Genomic DNA, 16457 nt, shown 5'->3' on the forward strand with positions numbered 1-16457 from the left:
TTGGTCACCCCGTGCCCTGATAAATATCAACGTTCAATCTACAAAGTCCCATCACAAGGGAGAACCACAAACAAACATTGAAAAAAATTATGTTACTAAACAAAACTGTTTTAAAAATTGATTGAGAATTGGTTTTCAATGATGCTACTTATCATGCTGCTGTCCGTGATGTTGCCTGCTGATGCTGTCCCACGACTTTTTTAATTTAGCCATACGATTTTTTTTTGCCCGAATTGAAACAGCTGTATGCCATATGGACCTAAAAATTCAATTTCCCTGTACAAGAATACGGGGTAAACCATATGGGTTGACACGGTATGGGGTATGTTATTACTCCATGAAAAACTGGGATTTGGTCGTTGACGTTACTCCGAGTTTTCATAGGCGGCTGTTGATGCCCTCATCTTGACAGACCTTTGAACCTTTCATCAAAAAAGGCCTTTCAGAAATGCACCGACGCTCGAAGCCTGCATTAGCGGTTATCAGTGAGCCGTACCCAGCTAAAGGCCAAGTCGTCCTAATATGAGAGCTCCACTCACAGTTTAAATCCCGGGCTAGGGGTTAACTCAAGCCTACCGCGAATGCTGCGCGCAGACATCATTCACAAACGATGGTCACAACTTCTCCCACTCACCTTGCTGTCGGTCACCTTCGTCTCCTTCTTCCAGTTCCAGACAGAAATCATCTTTTCGTTCCCATCATCCACGGCGCAGAGCAGCCCACCACCACCCTGCGCACACGGATTGTGTTCAACAACGTAAATTTATTGCCCGTGACCAAGATCATCTATTATGAACCATTACTTATTGTTCCAGCCCAGCCTGCAAAGCTATTTCCCGAATACCAACTTAAGCAGGCCCTTTAGTCCTTGGAGCAGATGACTTCCGTTAGATTGATTTTTGAGAGTGCGTGAATGACAACGCGATGTTTGCCCGACCGGGTGATAATGTGATATAGCGAAATTAGGTTGCGGGATCAAATCCCGGTCAGCGAGTTGACTTAGCGTGGTATTATATTTCTATGGTGGATGAAATGATTAACAGTTTATCAGGAAACTAACAGTGGCTGTGAGAAGGAGAAAATGGATCCAGTTACAAGAAATGTGAAATTTGAAAACTCCACCTCAAGGCTGCCAAGATAAAGTACAGCCCACAAGGCTTGTGAATGAATAGGTCTTAACACATTTCAGCATAGTTCTGTTGGTGCTACCAAACATTAAAACACTACTATTTAAGTTTAAAATTACTCAATGGGAATAAACAAAGCAATCATCGCACCCTTCTACGAAAACTTGGCAGGACCCTCCAGAAACTTTTAGGGTAATTTTTTAAATAATAAAATAGCAATTTTCCAGAGAATACGATACCCTGGGAAACTGGTAAATAAGGATCTAAAGCACAAAGTTACAAAACACAGAGTGGAAAAAAGTGTGACTCATAATCCAGAGAACAGGGTAAGGGTGGATGTGGCTGTGCAATAGCAATGAAGTTGACTATCCGGTACTAATAAAGTTATCCAAATCTGGTCACACCTGCAACGATGGACGTGGCTGGTGAAAGCAATAAAGGTCACATTCTGGATTATTAGACACTCCAATTTTTATTTTAAATAAAGGGAGAAACCTAAAAAGAAGTTTGCTATAAACCAGAACATTCGGTAAATACACCAGCGAGCATTCAAACCGCAGAGTATGAGCTGCAGAGTAGTAAATGTGAAAATAAAATTATCGTACGGCTCGGGAGAAGGAAACGCAGAGGACGCCCCGGTCGAAGACTCCTCCTCCGATCATGTGCAGCGTCTCGAGCGAGGCGGAGCTCCACACGCGCACGTGGGCAGGAAGCACCTGAGACACAAGTCGACAGCGCCGTTAGCTTTCACTTCCTTTTCATGTCGTCAACTTTCCTGCTGTGTTTTCAAATTTCTCCAATCGGTGGCCCACTGGCTCCACAATTCTTGTTTTTGGTTAAATAAACCGAAAATGAAGTTTTGCAGTTTTCACATGCACCGTTTTGTTTACAAACAAGATTTGTTTTCCCATTTGTAAACCGATTAAGACCTTTCACCCAAATTGTTCTCCAACAACTGAATTCATATGTAAATATTTCAATAATTATATTCAAATGATGCGATCAGCATCACAGCCAAAAGAGTAAAAACATTTCATTGAAAACTCTTGGGAGGAACCAGTGCATTACCTCATGAGAAAACGAAATTACAAAACTTCTTGACCTCGCATAAATAAAGGCCTCCGAGCCAACACTAGGTGGCACTGCCGTTTTATACTCTGAAATGACTGTCCCCCTTGCATGGCACCTGAATGAGAATTTTTTTGTTATCGGGGTTGGAGACTTAGAGGTTTTATAAGTAACGTAACATAATGCAGTGAAGGTGGCAGTTCAGTGGCAACACGCATTGCACCGACCCTGGTGACCCGGGTTGTATTGCTGGTCACGACTAACGCCAGTGGCACATGAGATCACAGAACTGGTCCTGGGCCCTTTACTTTCACTCATCCGCAATGATCGGCACGGTCCAACGACCCCGTAACCAACAGAGCATGGGGGGGGGGGGGGGGAAATAATTCAGTGGTGGATTAACAAATGGCTGAATTTAAAAATATTTATTATTTTGAAGTCACAAGCCAAACGTATCTTCTTGGTTCTTTCGGTAAAGTCACGTAGAAGGGAAATAATAAAATAATAATAAAACATAATAAAATAAAAATTCTCACGACGTTTTGACCACAACACAAGCAGCCGTCCTCAAGTGAAGAACAGGTCTGTCGGAAAGACAGCGTCTGAATGAGACCTGTTCTTCACCTGAGGACGGCTGCTTGCGTTGTGGCCGAAACATCTGGAGAATTATTTTATTGGTTTATTTTTATTATTTTATTATTTCCCTTATACGTGACTTTACCGAAAGAACCAAGAAGATGAATCCCTGCAGTCACGAAAGCTTTAAATCGAAAATCCAAACGTACTTATTGTTTCGTATGCGATTGTTGGTTGATGGGCTGATACCACCAACTTGCTCGCCTCCATACAAATACGGTTTTATAATCGCCACTGCCTGGATCTGAACCACGGATGGTTTCAGGCTTGCTGCCGACATGACACACGCCCCATGAGGCAACCAGCCAACCTCTTATTTTGTCCATCAAGCACAGAGGCACGCCACTCACCTTCCCATCCTTGCTCTTCCCAACCACTTGCCCAGTTGCAACAATCACCTTGTCCGGATGCACGGCCATGCTAGAAAGAACACGCACACAGACGTTTAAACGGACACAGGCACTTAACAATGCACCAGTTTCTTGTGCAAGTGCAAAAAAAAATATCTAAATTGTTACTAATATTGTTGATCACTATCTATGACTGGGTCAATTATAAAAAAGCTACTTAATTTCAAGGTACAGGATACATACAGGCTGAATATTTGGATAGCTTACTGTTAAAAGAACGGTTTAACAAACAGGATTATCAGTTCCCCAATTGTGGTGATTTCTCCCAATCATGTCTCCAGAATCAGTCACTGACAAATGAATCGCCACTTAAATGAGAATTCAACAGTTGCTCAAGCAAGGCAACCTTGGATTTGGCCCCATCAGACAAGTGTGATTTCTTGCGAAACCACCACATTATTACAACTACACCAACAAATACGTTTGATATTTGCAACATTCTTATAGCGCATGGGCTGTGCAAGCTTTACAAAACATTTCCATCTCGAGTCTGCTGTAAAACTGGCTGACAATGGCTTTATCACAAAGCTCAAATCTCACTCTGTGGTTTGGCCGGTGGAACCAGGACTCTCGGACGTACGGGAAGCGCATGCCACAAACAGGAGTAGCCAACTTGGCAGATGGCCCACCATTTGATGTCATCATCGTGGCCCAGATAGTGGCGCTGCACGCCACTCTCCACGTGCTGCAACACGCCCACAGCTGCCACGAAAAACACCAGCTCCCCCGAGGGCAGCAGCTCCACGTTGGCGCGGCAGTCCTTGCCACGGTAGCCATAGCTGTGTGTGTCGCCCGCCCGCCATAGCCGTAGCAACGCGCACCCTCCCTCCCCACCAGCACGGCGGAGGGAGTGGGCGAGAGGCAGTGGGGAGTCAAGGGCGACCACTGGGGCTTTTACCTGTTGTTGATTCAAAGGCCCTGCCGCTTTTAACACAAGGCAAACACACCGGGAATGTTTCGACTGCCTGAAAACGCATTTACTTTTGGGAGATGGCTTGTTGGCTCAATGGGCGAATGCAGCCTAGGCAGGCACTGCCGAGATTCTGGGTTTCGATCCGGGCGGCCGTCTGTGTTTAAACAGTTTAGTAAGCGAGTTTAAGGCCTCGGCAAGCTTGCCAATGTGTACGTGGATATTCAGAGCATTTTTGTAAAATACGCTGCAGGTGGAGGACGGGCCTCCCCACACATTTTGGACTGTGATGATTATTTATATTCACCATGGTGGTCAGTGCACGCTGAAGGTCGAGGACGTGCAGAACAATGGATTTTTATGCACCGCCCTCTACTGCCCTAAACGTCTATTACGCATGTCCGTAGCACATGAGAATCACCCATCCAAGTACAATCCAGGATAAAGCCTGCTTAGCTGCCGAGATCTGAAGAGATCGGACCTATTCCTGGTGATTTGATCATAGGCTGGTCATCAATAACTGCACAATTATTGGCCCGACTCTATCCACCCGGAGTGATAAAGAGATATCACACATAACTTGCAGTGAACTACTCTTTGCAGAGTAATGAGCATTTTTCAGAGTTTATTAAGAGAAGACGTGCCTCTAATCAAAGTACTGTATCATCCCCAATTTGTTTTAAGGTTGTACTGCGTGTCGTTTGGTACGATGCCCGACGTTTCTCTCCACGTGCCGGGAGCTTCTTCAGGAAATGAACCCAGCAACGTGGAGCCAAAATGGACATTGTGCTGAACAACACGCGGTAGAACCTGAAAACACAATGGAGAGCTAGCTGTACAGCGCAACTGCAAAAAGCTACACAAGTTGTATGACTATCATATAGGTTGTCAGAATGTTAACCTCTCATTAGGTGAGGCTTTTCTCCAGGCCTTTTAGTTTATTTCCACACACTAAAAGTGAATCTCAGGCAGGAAGGTCCATCCTATACATCACTGCTGCAGAGAAAGATTTTATATTAAATAATGAAAAAACATAAACTTTGTTTCATGATGGGGGCCGCTAATCCTTCACTTTTACAAACACTTGGTCAGGTGTAACTTTGGCAAAAGGTATTGTGTAACTGCAAAGAGCGAAAATTAAAATATTAATTGTCAAAGGAAAACAAATCTAAATATAATACGGGTTTCCAGGATACGCCCACTCAAGGGAGAGTTTCTCTGCAGGTAGTTCCAGCTTCGTGCCTATCTTGTATCCCTCCACTGCGTCCTGAGGCATGAACATGGTGATGGGTCTCCCACGCAGGTACATGCGCACGTATCCCTCATCTGCAAGAAATGAGTGCATATGTATGAAATAAAGCCAAGCGCAACCTCGTATAATTTCACCACATTTAACAAAGTGACGCAACCGTTTGGAAACCACCATTACAACTTTAGCCGTAGTTTCATTAATGTTGTTATTTTTACTCAGGTTTTCCCATTGTGTCCACCATCAACTGAATGACAAGCTCATTTATGTTTTAACACAATTCAATATCCTCCCAGTGCGTGCATTATTCACGTCCCTTTTTAAGCGTATCAATGGGCACTTCAAAAACTGTTTTTGTGCCAGGGTATACAGTGTGTGTGCGCGCGCGTGTGATGAACAGACCGACAAGGTCAGATTTCAGCTGACAAAAGGCTTCACCGCGCCAGAGATTAATCTATACGGTGCATTACATCACCATGTAGCTAAGGCTTTTAGCCTGTCCACAATGCATGCGGAGCATTCATTCATTCGCAAATACTAAACCAGCTGATCTGATAGACGCGAGGCTTCAGCTACCGTACAGTCGTTAGAAATTAATAGCAGGTATTGTTACCTTTGTTGAAAGTAGGCTCTTTGGCTTTGCTGCAAAGAGAAAGACACAGGTAAAAGTTAAAAATAAAAGTGGAGCTCATTGTAAATCCAAATAAAGATGCACAATCGTAAATATACTACATGTGTGTGTATAATATGTAAGAGGAAGTGAAGTGATGGAAAGGTAGTTGGATAACCCTTGCATTATGAAGTCCAGTGGCATGGGTTCAAGTATTAGCTAAGACACAGCAGTAGAAATTTGTATCTGTATTTGGATAGGGCCTCCCCATAGGGACACAGTCTAAAATAAGTATAATTCCTCATCTGGTATGAGCATATCTTACATAAAAGACTTGAAATAAGTGGATGGCTGCCTCTTGGTATCCCACAATTCCGAATAGGTACTCAGAGTACACATCTTAACATGACAGTAAATAGAAGATAAATGGAGCACTTTGCACATGTATAGTACTGCATATATGCTTAACTAAACACTATAGCACTTATATTTCACCTGCCAGCTCCATACAATTCAATTGCCACAATTCCGGGTCGCAATTTTATGCAATAATAATTTGTGCGTTTTGTTTCGATCGTCCTTTTGCTGCTTTTATTGTTTCTAATTTGTAGTTTTTCTCATTACATTAGCCCAAAATGTAACAAATAATTTCTATCTTTTACATACATCATGAATACATTATTAATTGTACTACCCAATGCATAAGACCATTGAGTGGAATTAAGTTTAATAAATCGATGTTTACACACCACACCAGGTACTCATTTTATGCCGAGTCGACCTAGGGGAGGCCCAGGATCGTCACTTGTGTGGACCGCGAGCGGGGATCGAGCCCAGGTTGCCAGGGTTCATAGCGCAGCACGCTAACCGCCACACTACCGCCCCCCACACACAACCACATGTTTCCCCAGTACTAGTGTTGACCACACCAGGACGAGTCCACCGAGGGATTGGGCTCAGACCACGTGGCAGATGCCGATTTCCGCTCGTGTTGCGCTTGGTAGCCAAGATTATACCGCAGTGTGCGGAACACTGCGACATTTCTCCCCACTCGTACACAGTCACATGCATGCATACAGTGAATGCTGCATTGCTGCATTTTTCATGCACGTTTTACAAGGGGGCACAAAAGCCCTCCTACTCTCCTCTCCAATTCAAATCACCGCTGTATACGCTCGCAAGTCCTCCACCCTACCCCACGGGACCTGCCTCTGTGCCGCACTGCAGCAGAGGCCCAATCCGACCGCTGCGTCAATTTGATTGCTGGTCCATTAGCGCAAGCGAAGGGAGTCTGCAGAAACGACCTCATCCTTTACAATCACATCACTCAATACTGAACAGACAACTTTGTGCACACACAGCAGGTCTTGCCTCAGACGGTGAAGTAAGAATACTTTACTGCACTGCGCACCAAAACGAGATGCATTAAGGGCACTGCAAGCATGTCAAATATGAACTTGAACATACTTTTAATTCCTTACCATTTCATACACACAAGGTAAATCATTACAAAACATAACTTCCCCCTTCTCTCTCCCAAGTAGTTTTTTTTCTGGAAACAGACATAAATAACCACTAGATATACTATATGCTCCTGTACACAAGAATTATACCTACTGATTAGCTCTACCGAGCATGCCGCTGGCTTTAAAATCAACTTCACTTACAATATGTATTTGATAAAGAAAGCATTTAAAAGTCATTAGCGTGAGCACGACTGGGCCACTTCTGTGATTAAATGTCACCGTATGAGCGGAGATTTAAGATGCCGTGATACTTGCAGGTCAAATGTCAGGGATTCTGAGTGGCACAAATTTCCGTCACGTCTTTGCTCCCACTCAAATTAATTGAAATGTGTTTCGGAAGATTAGATTAGCATCTATGAATACTTCTACGCATAGTTTCAGACAATCCCCTTCTTACGAAGGACCAAATTAATATCGTGTATCGAAACACATGCCATTAAAAACACTTACGCCCGAATAAACCTATCGTGTACAAAAATCAACTATGCTGTCAATGCGATCAAGCAAGTTACAGCACAGAAAACCAAATCATGTTGTTTCATACTGCTATGTCCAATAATCCAATGCTAGCGAATCACTCTCAAAAATGGCTAGGGAATACTGTATACCAGTTGCTAGAAAGGCCTCCCATACATGCCACTATCAATTAAAACACTGAAAATGGGCAGGGACAGGGCTCTTCCAATTAATATCTAGCAATGTCATGAATCAAGACCGTAATTATAATATATTGGGGGGGGGACATCCCTCCCAATATATTGCTATAAAATAGATTTCTGTTTATATGATTGTGGTTATGGTTGTACTTTATAAATCCCTAATCTCTGCCATTACATACAATTAAACAAAAGGTAAAAAAACTAAAAACAGCAATGTAATACAATTTACTATTAGACATTATTGTAAAAAAGAAATATAAAGTCCATCCTATGTGTTAGTGAATTTTTTTATATTTTAGACAGGAAATTAGTTTTCAAATGTAGATTTTTTTTCTGGGGGGACACACCCAGACCCCCTGGAAGATTTGGTCCCCCCCAATGTTGACTCCATGGCTACGGCCTTGCCATGAATTGCCATGATTCGAATCAAGATGTTTATGCATTGTTGTGACTAATGTCACCTCTAGTGGCTGCAGACATCATGTAAATCCATTACACATGAACAGAAAAACATCAATTCTTACACACCAATTCAATTACATATATCTTGGGCATAAGAATTGGTGTAATTTGATGAATCAGTACATGCCTACAACCCTAATGGGCAGAGACCATATCAATTGGTGATTGTGGGAAGGTGATGCAAATACAGTACCATATCATGATGGAGACCCATCTCTCTATAGACCACTGTTGACTTAGAAGCAAGTGGTTCTCATTTAATCAACTCTGGAGGGATGATGAGCAGAGATGGCCTTGGACTGGGAATTACACTCTTGACATTCCACCCAGCTTAACACGAAACTACTGTAACTATACCTTAATTTCTAATTATGTGGATTCGAATGCATGTGACCTCTGGCAGGATAAACTGAAACTGGGATGTTGGTGTGGTGGCACAATGCGCTGCGCGCTGACCACTTTGAATAAAAAGGTTATATTGAAATACGCACATCTCATTGACATGCAATCCCATCTCTCATTTAACAAGTCCGCGCTTTGTTTGCGCATAAAGCTGAGCAGAGGACATGTTTACAGGTCAGCGATTTTATTGACCGGTAGTGAGAATCCTGCCAACATTCCACAATGAAGAGCCAATTCGTGGGAAACATCTAATGTCGGCAAGAGGTTTTTGGGTTAGATCGCATCAATATGAATGCGTTGTTAAACCCGCCACCACCCGACACAGCCATGGGTTTGTCACGTACACAAAACATGCCAATTCGTTACTAGTTCATCACGGGTGTGTTGCAGAGTAAACCCACAAAAGTTACAATTTGAGTCTAGTACGACGTTTCGCCGGTAATTATACCTACTATAATCACCCAGGAATGTCTGTCCTTATCGCTCGTGGCGTCATTCCACATAGACCAGCCCCCTCTCGTTAATAACCATGAGCAGGCGACGTCCTCCAAAATGGACATTCCCATTATTATTACCTACTATAATAAGCCAAGAATGTCTGTGTGCAACGCTCGTGACGTCACTCCACATAGACCAGCCCCCCTCATTAAAAATCATGAGCAGGTTACGTCACTCCACAGCGGAAACTGTTCTGACGGCAGGAGGCATGAACAAGCAATTGCAGGATTTTCACCTTTAACTTTAACGCATTTAAATGCTCACTGCTGATCACCACTGCAGGCGCAGTATTGCAGGACAACAATGCACTTGGATGCTTGATGGCACGGAAGGAGTGCACTCGATTGTTGGAGAAAGCACTTGAATGGCATTTGGTGCTCAATTGAGCGTGGAGTTAGGAGGTTTGTTCACCAACGCAACCAAGGTGCATGTACAGACGTCGAGGCACATGGAGGGACCACACCTCTCTTATCGACCACTCTGCAGCAATGGCCCTGTGGTTCCCGCATTCAAGATAAAAAAAAACATTTGGGCAAACGATACCTATAGACCGTGCGTGCATCCACACCAAGGGCCACACTCTTCTTTGCACAATTTTTTTTTTTTACAAAGTGATTTGATCTTCTTGGTTCTTTCGGTAAAGTCACGTAGAAGGGAAATAATAAGAATAATTATTATTTCCCTTCTACGTGACTTTACCGAATGAACCAAGAAGATGAATCCCTGCAGTCACGAAAGCTTTAAATCGATAAAAAAAAGTGATTTGAGTTTGTCCAATCATAAACTCTAAACATTTGCAATACACGCTGGATATAAGGACATCTTATACAAGCAACACATGCTGACATTGCACTGGTGGCGGAGGTCAACTACTGATACAAGTACACGACTATACTTCTGATACGTGGACACGTGGAATTGCTCCCAATGGAGGTGTTATGTCCAGCTTCTACTGTAGTTATTTTTTAAGTGTTTTAAGTGGTTGTAGGTTGATATTCAAGAACATGGTGTGATGGTTATCTACCATGCCAAGCCCCGAGGCAGTACTGTAGTGCAAATGCAACTCCCTTGCTGCAGAGGTAGGAAACGGGTTTTGATTCCTTACCCGTACCCGGCCGCACCAGGGCCGCAAACAGCTACCCGTAACCGGCCGGGTACGGGTAGCCGGGTATCGAGTAGGGTACGGGTATCGGGTACCCGGTTGCGACCTCTGGGATGAAGCCATGTTTGCAGGCGCGGGTGGGTTGATTCTAGGAACTTGAATTGTGAGAAGAGACAAGACGTTGGGAAATGAGTGACAAACGGTTACCCACCAGTGACTCACGGCCTACCCGTACCCGTACCCGGCCGCACCAGGGTCGCAGACAGCTACCCGTACCCGGTCGGGTACAGGTAGCTGGGTATCGGGTAGGGTACGGGTATCAGGTACCCGGTTGCGACCTTTGCCTTGCTGGCAAGGACCTAAGATCAGCAACCACTGCACAATTCCCAAATTTGAACTCGTTTAAAAACATCGACTTTGGGAGTCGATTCCCAACTCAAAACGTCCTCCAATGTGAGTCAGTGCTGCAGTACTCTGCCCAGAACCACAGTCACCAACGAATACTAAAACATCGCATTGGTTTCAACTATTGACAGCGCATATACACACCGCGTATACCATATTTCTGGCACGTCTTGTTCACGCATTATTTTTGTGCTTTTCTTCGAATTGTGTGTGCTCATATCCCTGTTAAGAATAATATAGAGGTTAGCTTGCATCTGTACCGAACTTTTTTCAGGTGCCTCTTGCTCTCTCATTTGTTTTTGATTTGCATGCGTTTCGTTTACAACTTGATTTGAAGCTTTGGGTAAAGTCACGTAGCAGTGGAACTGCTGGTCGTTACTTAACCCACTTCCCGTTATCCAATCGAGCTGACATTTTGCACAGACTCGTTGTGCGTGACAATGAATTTTCGTGAAAATTTTTCCCAAATTTTACACTGTTTAGGGAATTTTTTTTACATATTTATTTACCAATTGGTTAATGCTGGCACACAATCATCTGACCCATAGGTGGCAGCCATCTCAAGCCAGAGGACGAGAGGACTCTAGCCGCCCCGATGCCACGCATATAAAGGATTTATAGTGAAAAACTTTGTTTTTACGGGTTAATTTTTTATGCCCGAGGACGACCGCTTGTGTTGCGATCGAGACGTCGTGAAATATTATTTTTAACATCATTGGACCTCCTTTGCCAGTACCAATATATAATAATAGGGTTTGACCCCTTTTTTCTGGCAACAAAACTGAAACCTTTTTATAAGGATTCATGTCTGCGTTAACCACAATACTTGCAGTCAAAATGTAAACAAACAAAAGTGTTTTTGTTTGGTTGACAGGTACAGTACGTGCTATGAAAATGAATTGTTGGTATTTGCAGTACTAGATGCATCACAATGTGGTTAAGCAATGGATGTGTAAAGTTCCATCGATTCGTGTCGATGATAAAAAAAACCCAACAGCTACCCAACTGCTAGTGGGGAAAAAGTTGTTCTTTAAATTAAAACACGGCGATAAGGAATACTAACGCTGGGTTAATCATTACGCGAAACGTTCTTATGTACACAACGTGTGAATGCAGTTACAGAAGGCCCCTTAAAGACTGCGCAAGGCGTCTTACTAATTAATATTGTTAAGATGAGTCTACTGAACTCGTGCATCACACAAAAGATGAGCTGCTATTTATTATTTTATTTATATTATCATTTCTATTAATTTTATTATTTATTTTTACCTACGTGACTTTACCGAAAAAACCTAAGAGTATAAATGCAAATTGCCATCGTGTTGTTGGTATTTAGGCTAGGCGAGAAAGATGTTACTGGGGTTACATTACATTACGTTAACTAATCGAAAGGTATTCATATTATTGGTTCTTTCGGTAAAGTCACGTAGAAGGGAAATAATAAAATAATAAAAATATAAAACAAAAACATTTCTCACGACGTTTCGACTGCAACACAAGCAATCATCATCAAGGTGTGAAATCCACAGCAATAATTTTTTTCTTATTTTATTATTTCCCTTCTACGTGACTTTACCGAAATAACCAATCATATTAATCCCTGCAGTCACGAAAGCTTTAAATCTAAATTTAATCGAAAGTTATCAATCAAATATTTGGCGGGCGTGCTTGCAAAAACACAAGCCGCATTGTTGAACTTCTATCGCACCGTACGTAGCCACCAGCCGTGCTAATGTGTCAGCATTTCTATATCGCACGCCGTGGTCAATCCACTGCTGGATGAATGCCTCCCCGATCTGCCTTTAGCTTCACCTACCAAGCGCCGTTCACTGCCACAACATCACCCAAGTTGCTCTGTCAATTCTAGATTTGAAGCTTTCGTGACTGCAAGGATTCATACTCTTAGGTTTTCTCGGTGATATCACGTAGGTAAAATAAAAAAAACATAATAGAAATAATAATAGATAATTATTATAGATATATATAATAAGAAATAATTATAGATAATAATAAATAATTATATAAATTAATAAATAACTTTTATTTTACTTCTATTACTTTTATTTTTTATTATACATTTTTGTATTTTTTACCTACGTGACTTTACCGAAAAAACCTAAGAGTATTGCTCTGTCAATGTCCACACACTGGATACACTATTCAAACATACTTTAGATAGCGTACATACGTAATGCCGTACTTGCACGTGCAATGTGTACATATAGTTAGCAATGTATGCGTTGCATATCGGTTATCGAATGTACCACGTGCAGTGCCTAACTTGTACTTATTGTCAATTTAGCAATTGTAGCAGTATATACGGCGCATGTGTGTGCACATAGCGAACTTGAACACAAGTGTAATACACTTAGTACATACACAAATGCTATTTGCAAGCACCCACTACTGTATAAGCAGAGCTAACACCAGCGAGCTAGGCGTGGTCCGAGCCCACGCACCCGGCCGCCTTTGTATCTCCCAGCACTATCATCAACTCAAAGCACCGGTTACATTACTCAATTGTCATTCAGGCCGAGTTAACCTAAACGGAAACGTATAAAGACAGCTGGAAAATTACTACTGTACACAACACACGCACGCTTCTGATCTAACACGCACGTGTACTGTAACGTCCCTCTGCAGTCCGTAGCACATTCGCAGTCGCTTCGTTACTCGTTACATATCCGTTACATCACACAAAGCAACAACAACAACCACAACTTCACCAAACTTAACAAGTTGCACAACCGAGCACACTCGCGAATTGCTTCCGCAAAGTGACACTTTTTTTTTTAAAAGAAGAAAAAAGAAGAGAGCGCTCAACACACCTCGCTCCGCCACCATCCGAGGTCCTACTCGACTTCTTGCCCTTGTCCATGTCTTTAAAACTTTACACACAACTGCTGGTTGATTGTTGTTGATTGTTGTTGTTGTTGATGATTGTTGTTGCTGCTGCTGTTGTTGTTGCGTAACTCGCGGAGTGGTCGCGTTGTGTCCGCACCCGCCCTTTAAATAACGGAAATCCGCGTGGCACGCGCAGACTCCCTCCACCAATGGGAGGCCTCCAAATTACCCCCCCAACACGCCCCCTCCCTTCACGTGTGTGTGTGTGATTCTCAGTCAGTCCGTGCTGGTGGTGGCAGCGTGGTGTGGAGGGTTGGTACAGACCTCCCTTTGCCTGGCCACAGACTCCACCACTACTACACTAGTAGTGCTATACACTACGCCACTACACAGTGCTATACACTACTACACTACACTACTACACTATAATGTAGTGTATAGTGTAGTAGTGCTATACACTATACACTACTGCACTACACGACTACACACTACTATATACTACTGCACTGCACTACTACCCACTGATATACACAACTACACTACACTACTATACACTACTACACTCAGAACCGGCCCTAGACCTTTGGGGGCCCTAAGCAAAATTTGGTTGGAGGCCCCTTTGATGTATGATTTTTTTCACCCACGAGCTAGCAGTGACTCTAGGGGGCCCTCTGCTGGCCACGGGGCCCTTTGCAATTGCAAGGGTCGCTTAGTGGCTGGGCCGGCTCTGACTACACTATACACAGACTTTAGCTCTTCCTGGGAATTCGCAGTCGAGTCGTGCTGCTGCTGCCCGGTAGAGTTCCAATGGGAGTCAACCGCGGGGGGGGGGCATCCTTACCAGGTGCTCGGTACCATCTCAACTGTTGTGGAGTGACTCATGCAGCCAGCTATGGCTGCAGGGTTTTGGTAGTACATGTTGTTTATGCCATTTATTGTGAAAATTCCGTCACAGTTCCTATGATTGCTTTTTCATTGCTTTCATAGCTTTATTTTGGTGATTTCGAAAAGTGTATTGGTTTAGCCATGTTTGTTTGTTGTAGTACAAAGTTAGACTGATGGCCTTAATCTAAGTTTTCTTGTGGTTGTTGTTGTTGTTGTCTGACTTGCATCCCACTGGGATTTTTGCACACATCGTTGGTGTACGGTGTTTTTTCTGCAATATTTTGCTGGATTTTCTGTTTGCACTTAGTCACATAGTCACTATAAGATGTTTTCTTGTTCATGTTTTGTTTTTTGTTTATTGCGGTTGCACCCGATTCAAGAGCCGAATGGCTCACAGGGCTATACATAATAAATTAACTTGAACTGGCTCCTCTCGATCCGTAGGAGCAGCAGGGGCTCGAGTCCTCACTCGATTACGGAGAGTGAGCCCGGCAGAAACCTCAATTCGACCCCTTGTACCCGTGATCTCATCCTTTCGGTCATTGCCCAAAGCTCATGACCATGGGTGAGGGTGGGAATGTAGAGCCACCTGTAAAGCGATGGACACTCTGCTAGCCCCCTCCTTGAGTTCACCCAACACACACACAACGACAAAAAGCTATCTCACAGTGTAGCCTTGACAGACTTTTGGGGCGAGTGCAGTTAGCGAGGACTGTGGCAACTTTGAAGGTCGGAACGCACACGAAGGGGTGGGTGGGTTGGTGTTTTTTCAGTATCTTATCCATAATAGAGGTTTGCCAACGAATTGACACGTTCTGTTTACGTGACAAAGCTTACTAATTGGCTGTTGGGTGATGGCGGGTTTAACGACACATTAATATTTACGTGATCTCACCGAAAAGACCCGTTGTGGATATTGGTCGCGAAAGCCTACGTGTTAAAATCGTTTGTTGTAACATCCTGACCCCCGCTTCTACTGGACATCTGTGAAAAATAACTTTATAGCTCATCGGATTCCTCCAGTATAAATATTCAGATTCTGGTGTGGCCAACACAACGCACGCCCGGCCGCCTTAGTCTCCCTTAGTGGCGATGCTTACGCACTGCTCCAGGTACTCATTTTAAAGCTGAGCGGACCTAGGGGAGGCCCAGGATCCGACACACACCCAAGGTCACCTCCACTTCTCCGATATTAAACCAACCGTGTAGTGAATTTGGTGATACTGGGTTAGCCAGTGGTGCACACAGAGCAAAAAAACATCAACACGTTCCTGAATAATACTATGGCCTTAAAAGGAAAACAATATATAATAAACGACGTTTCGGGCAATGATCCTTCTTCAGAGTGCAATGGAGTTCACTCGGCCCACTGTTCAGGGAGAAATCACGACTCATCCCATCATTAACCCGGCGACCGATCATCGGTCAATGATCACCCGATCTCCAGAGCAACAACTCCTAGCATAATGATCAGTGTAGGCTTGCACTTAACATATTTATCCAGGAAAGCCACACCGAGTCTAATGACGTTTTATTTCAAGAGGGCCTTGCATTGGTTGTTTTTTAGATGAGAATGCTCATTTGAAAGGCGCTTAATAAAACGTGGTTTTATTGTTATTATTAAGTCCAAGGAGAAAATTGAATGTTCCATCTTAGAGGATTCT

The 16457-nt window shown here is 43.3% G+C and overlaps 1 protein-coding gene across 1 annotated transcript in view; it reads right to left on the reverse strand.

The window, feature by feature from the left end:
* LOC133341293 (echinoderm microtubule-associated protein-like 2) overlaps nucleotides 1-14076 on the reverse strand; it is a 29442-nt gene extending 15366 nt beyond the window's left edge. The window contains exons 1-7 of the mRNA XM_061549809.1: nucleotides 13893-14076; nucleotides 6014-6042; nucleotides 5348-5477; nucleotides 3871-4020; nucleotides 3182-3251; nucleotides 1733-1843; nucleotides 635-730 (exon numbers count right to left, since the gene is read on the reverse strand). Coding sequence (XP_061405793.1) covers nucleotides 635-730; nucleotides 1733-1843; nucleotides 3182-3251; nucleotides 3871-4020; nucleotides 5348-5477; nucleotides 6014-6042; nucleotides 13893-13942 — 636 coding nt within the window. The 5' untranslated portion in view covers nucleotides 13943-14076. The remainder of the gene's footprint in view (nucleotides 1-634; nucleotides 731-1732; nucleotides 1844-3181; nucleotides 3252-3870; nucleotides 4021-5347; nucleotides 5478-6013; nucleotides 6043-13892) is intronic.
* Nucleotides 14077-16457: the final 2381 nt, after the last annotated feature.

The sequence above is a fragment of the Lethenteron reissneri genome, chromosome 11, assembly GCF_015708825.2.
Source record: "Lethenteron reissneri isolate LAM-NWPU_2019-01 chromosome 11, ASM1570882v1, whole genome shotgun sequence".
In the NCBI taxonomy this organism is placed as follows: Eukaryota; Metazoa; Chordata; class Hyperoartia; order Petromyzontiformes; family Petromyzontidae; genus Lethenteron; species Lethenteron reissneri.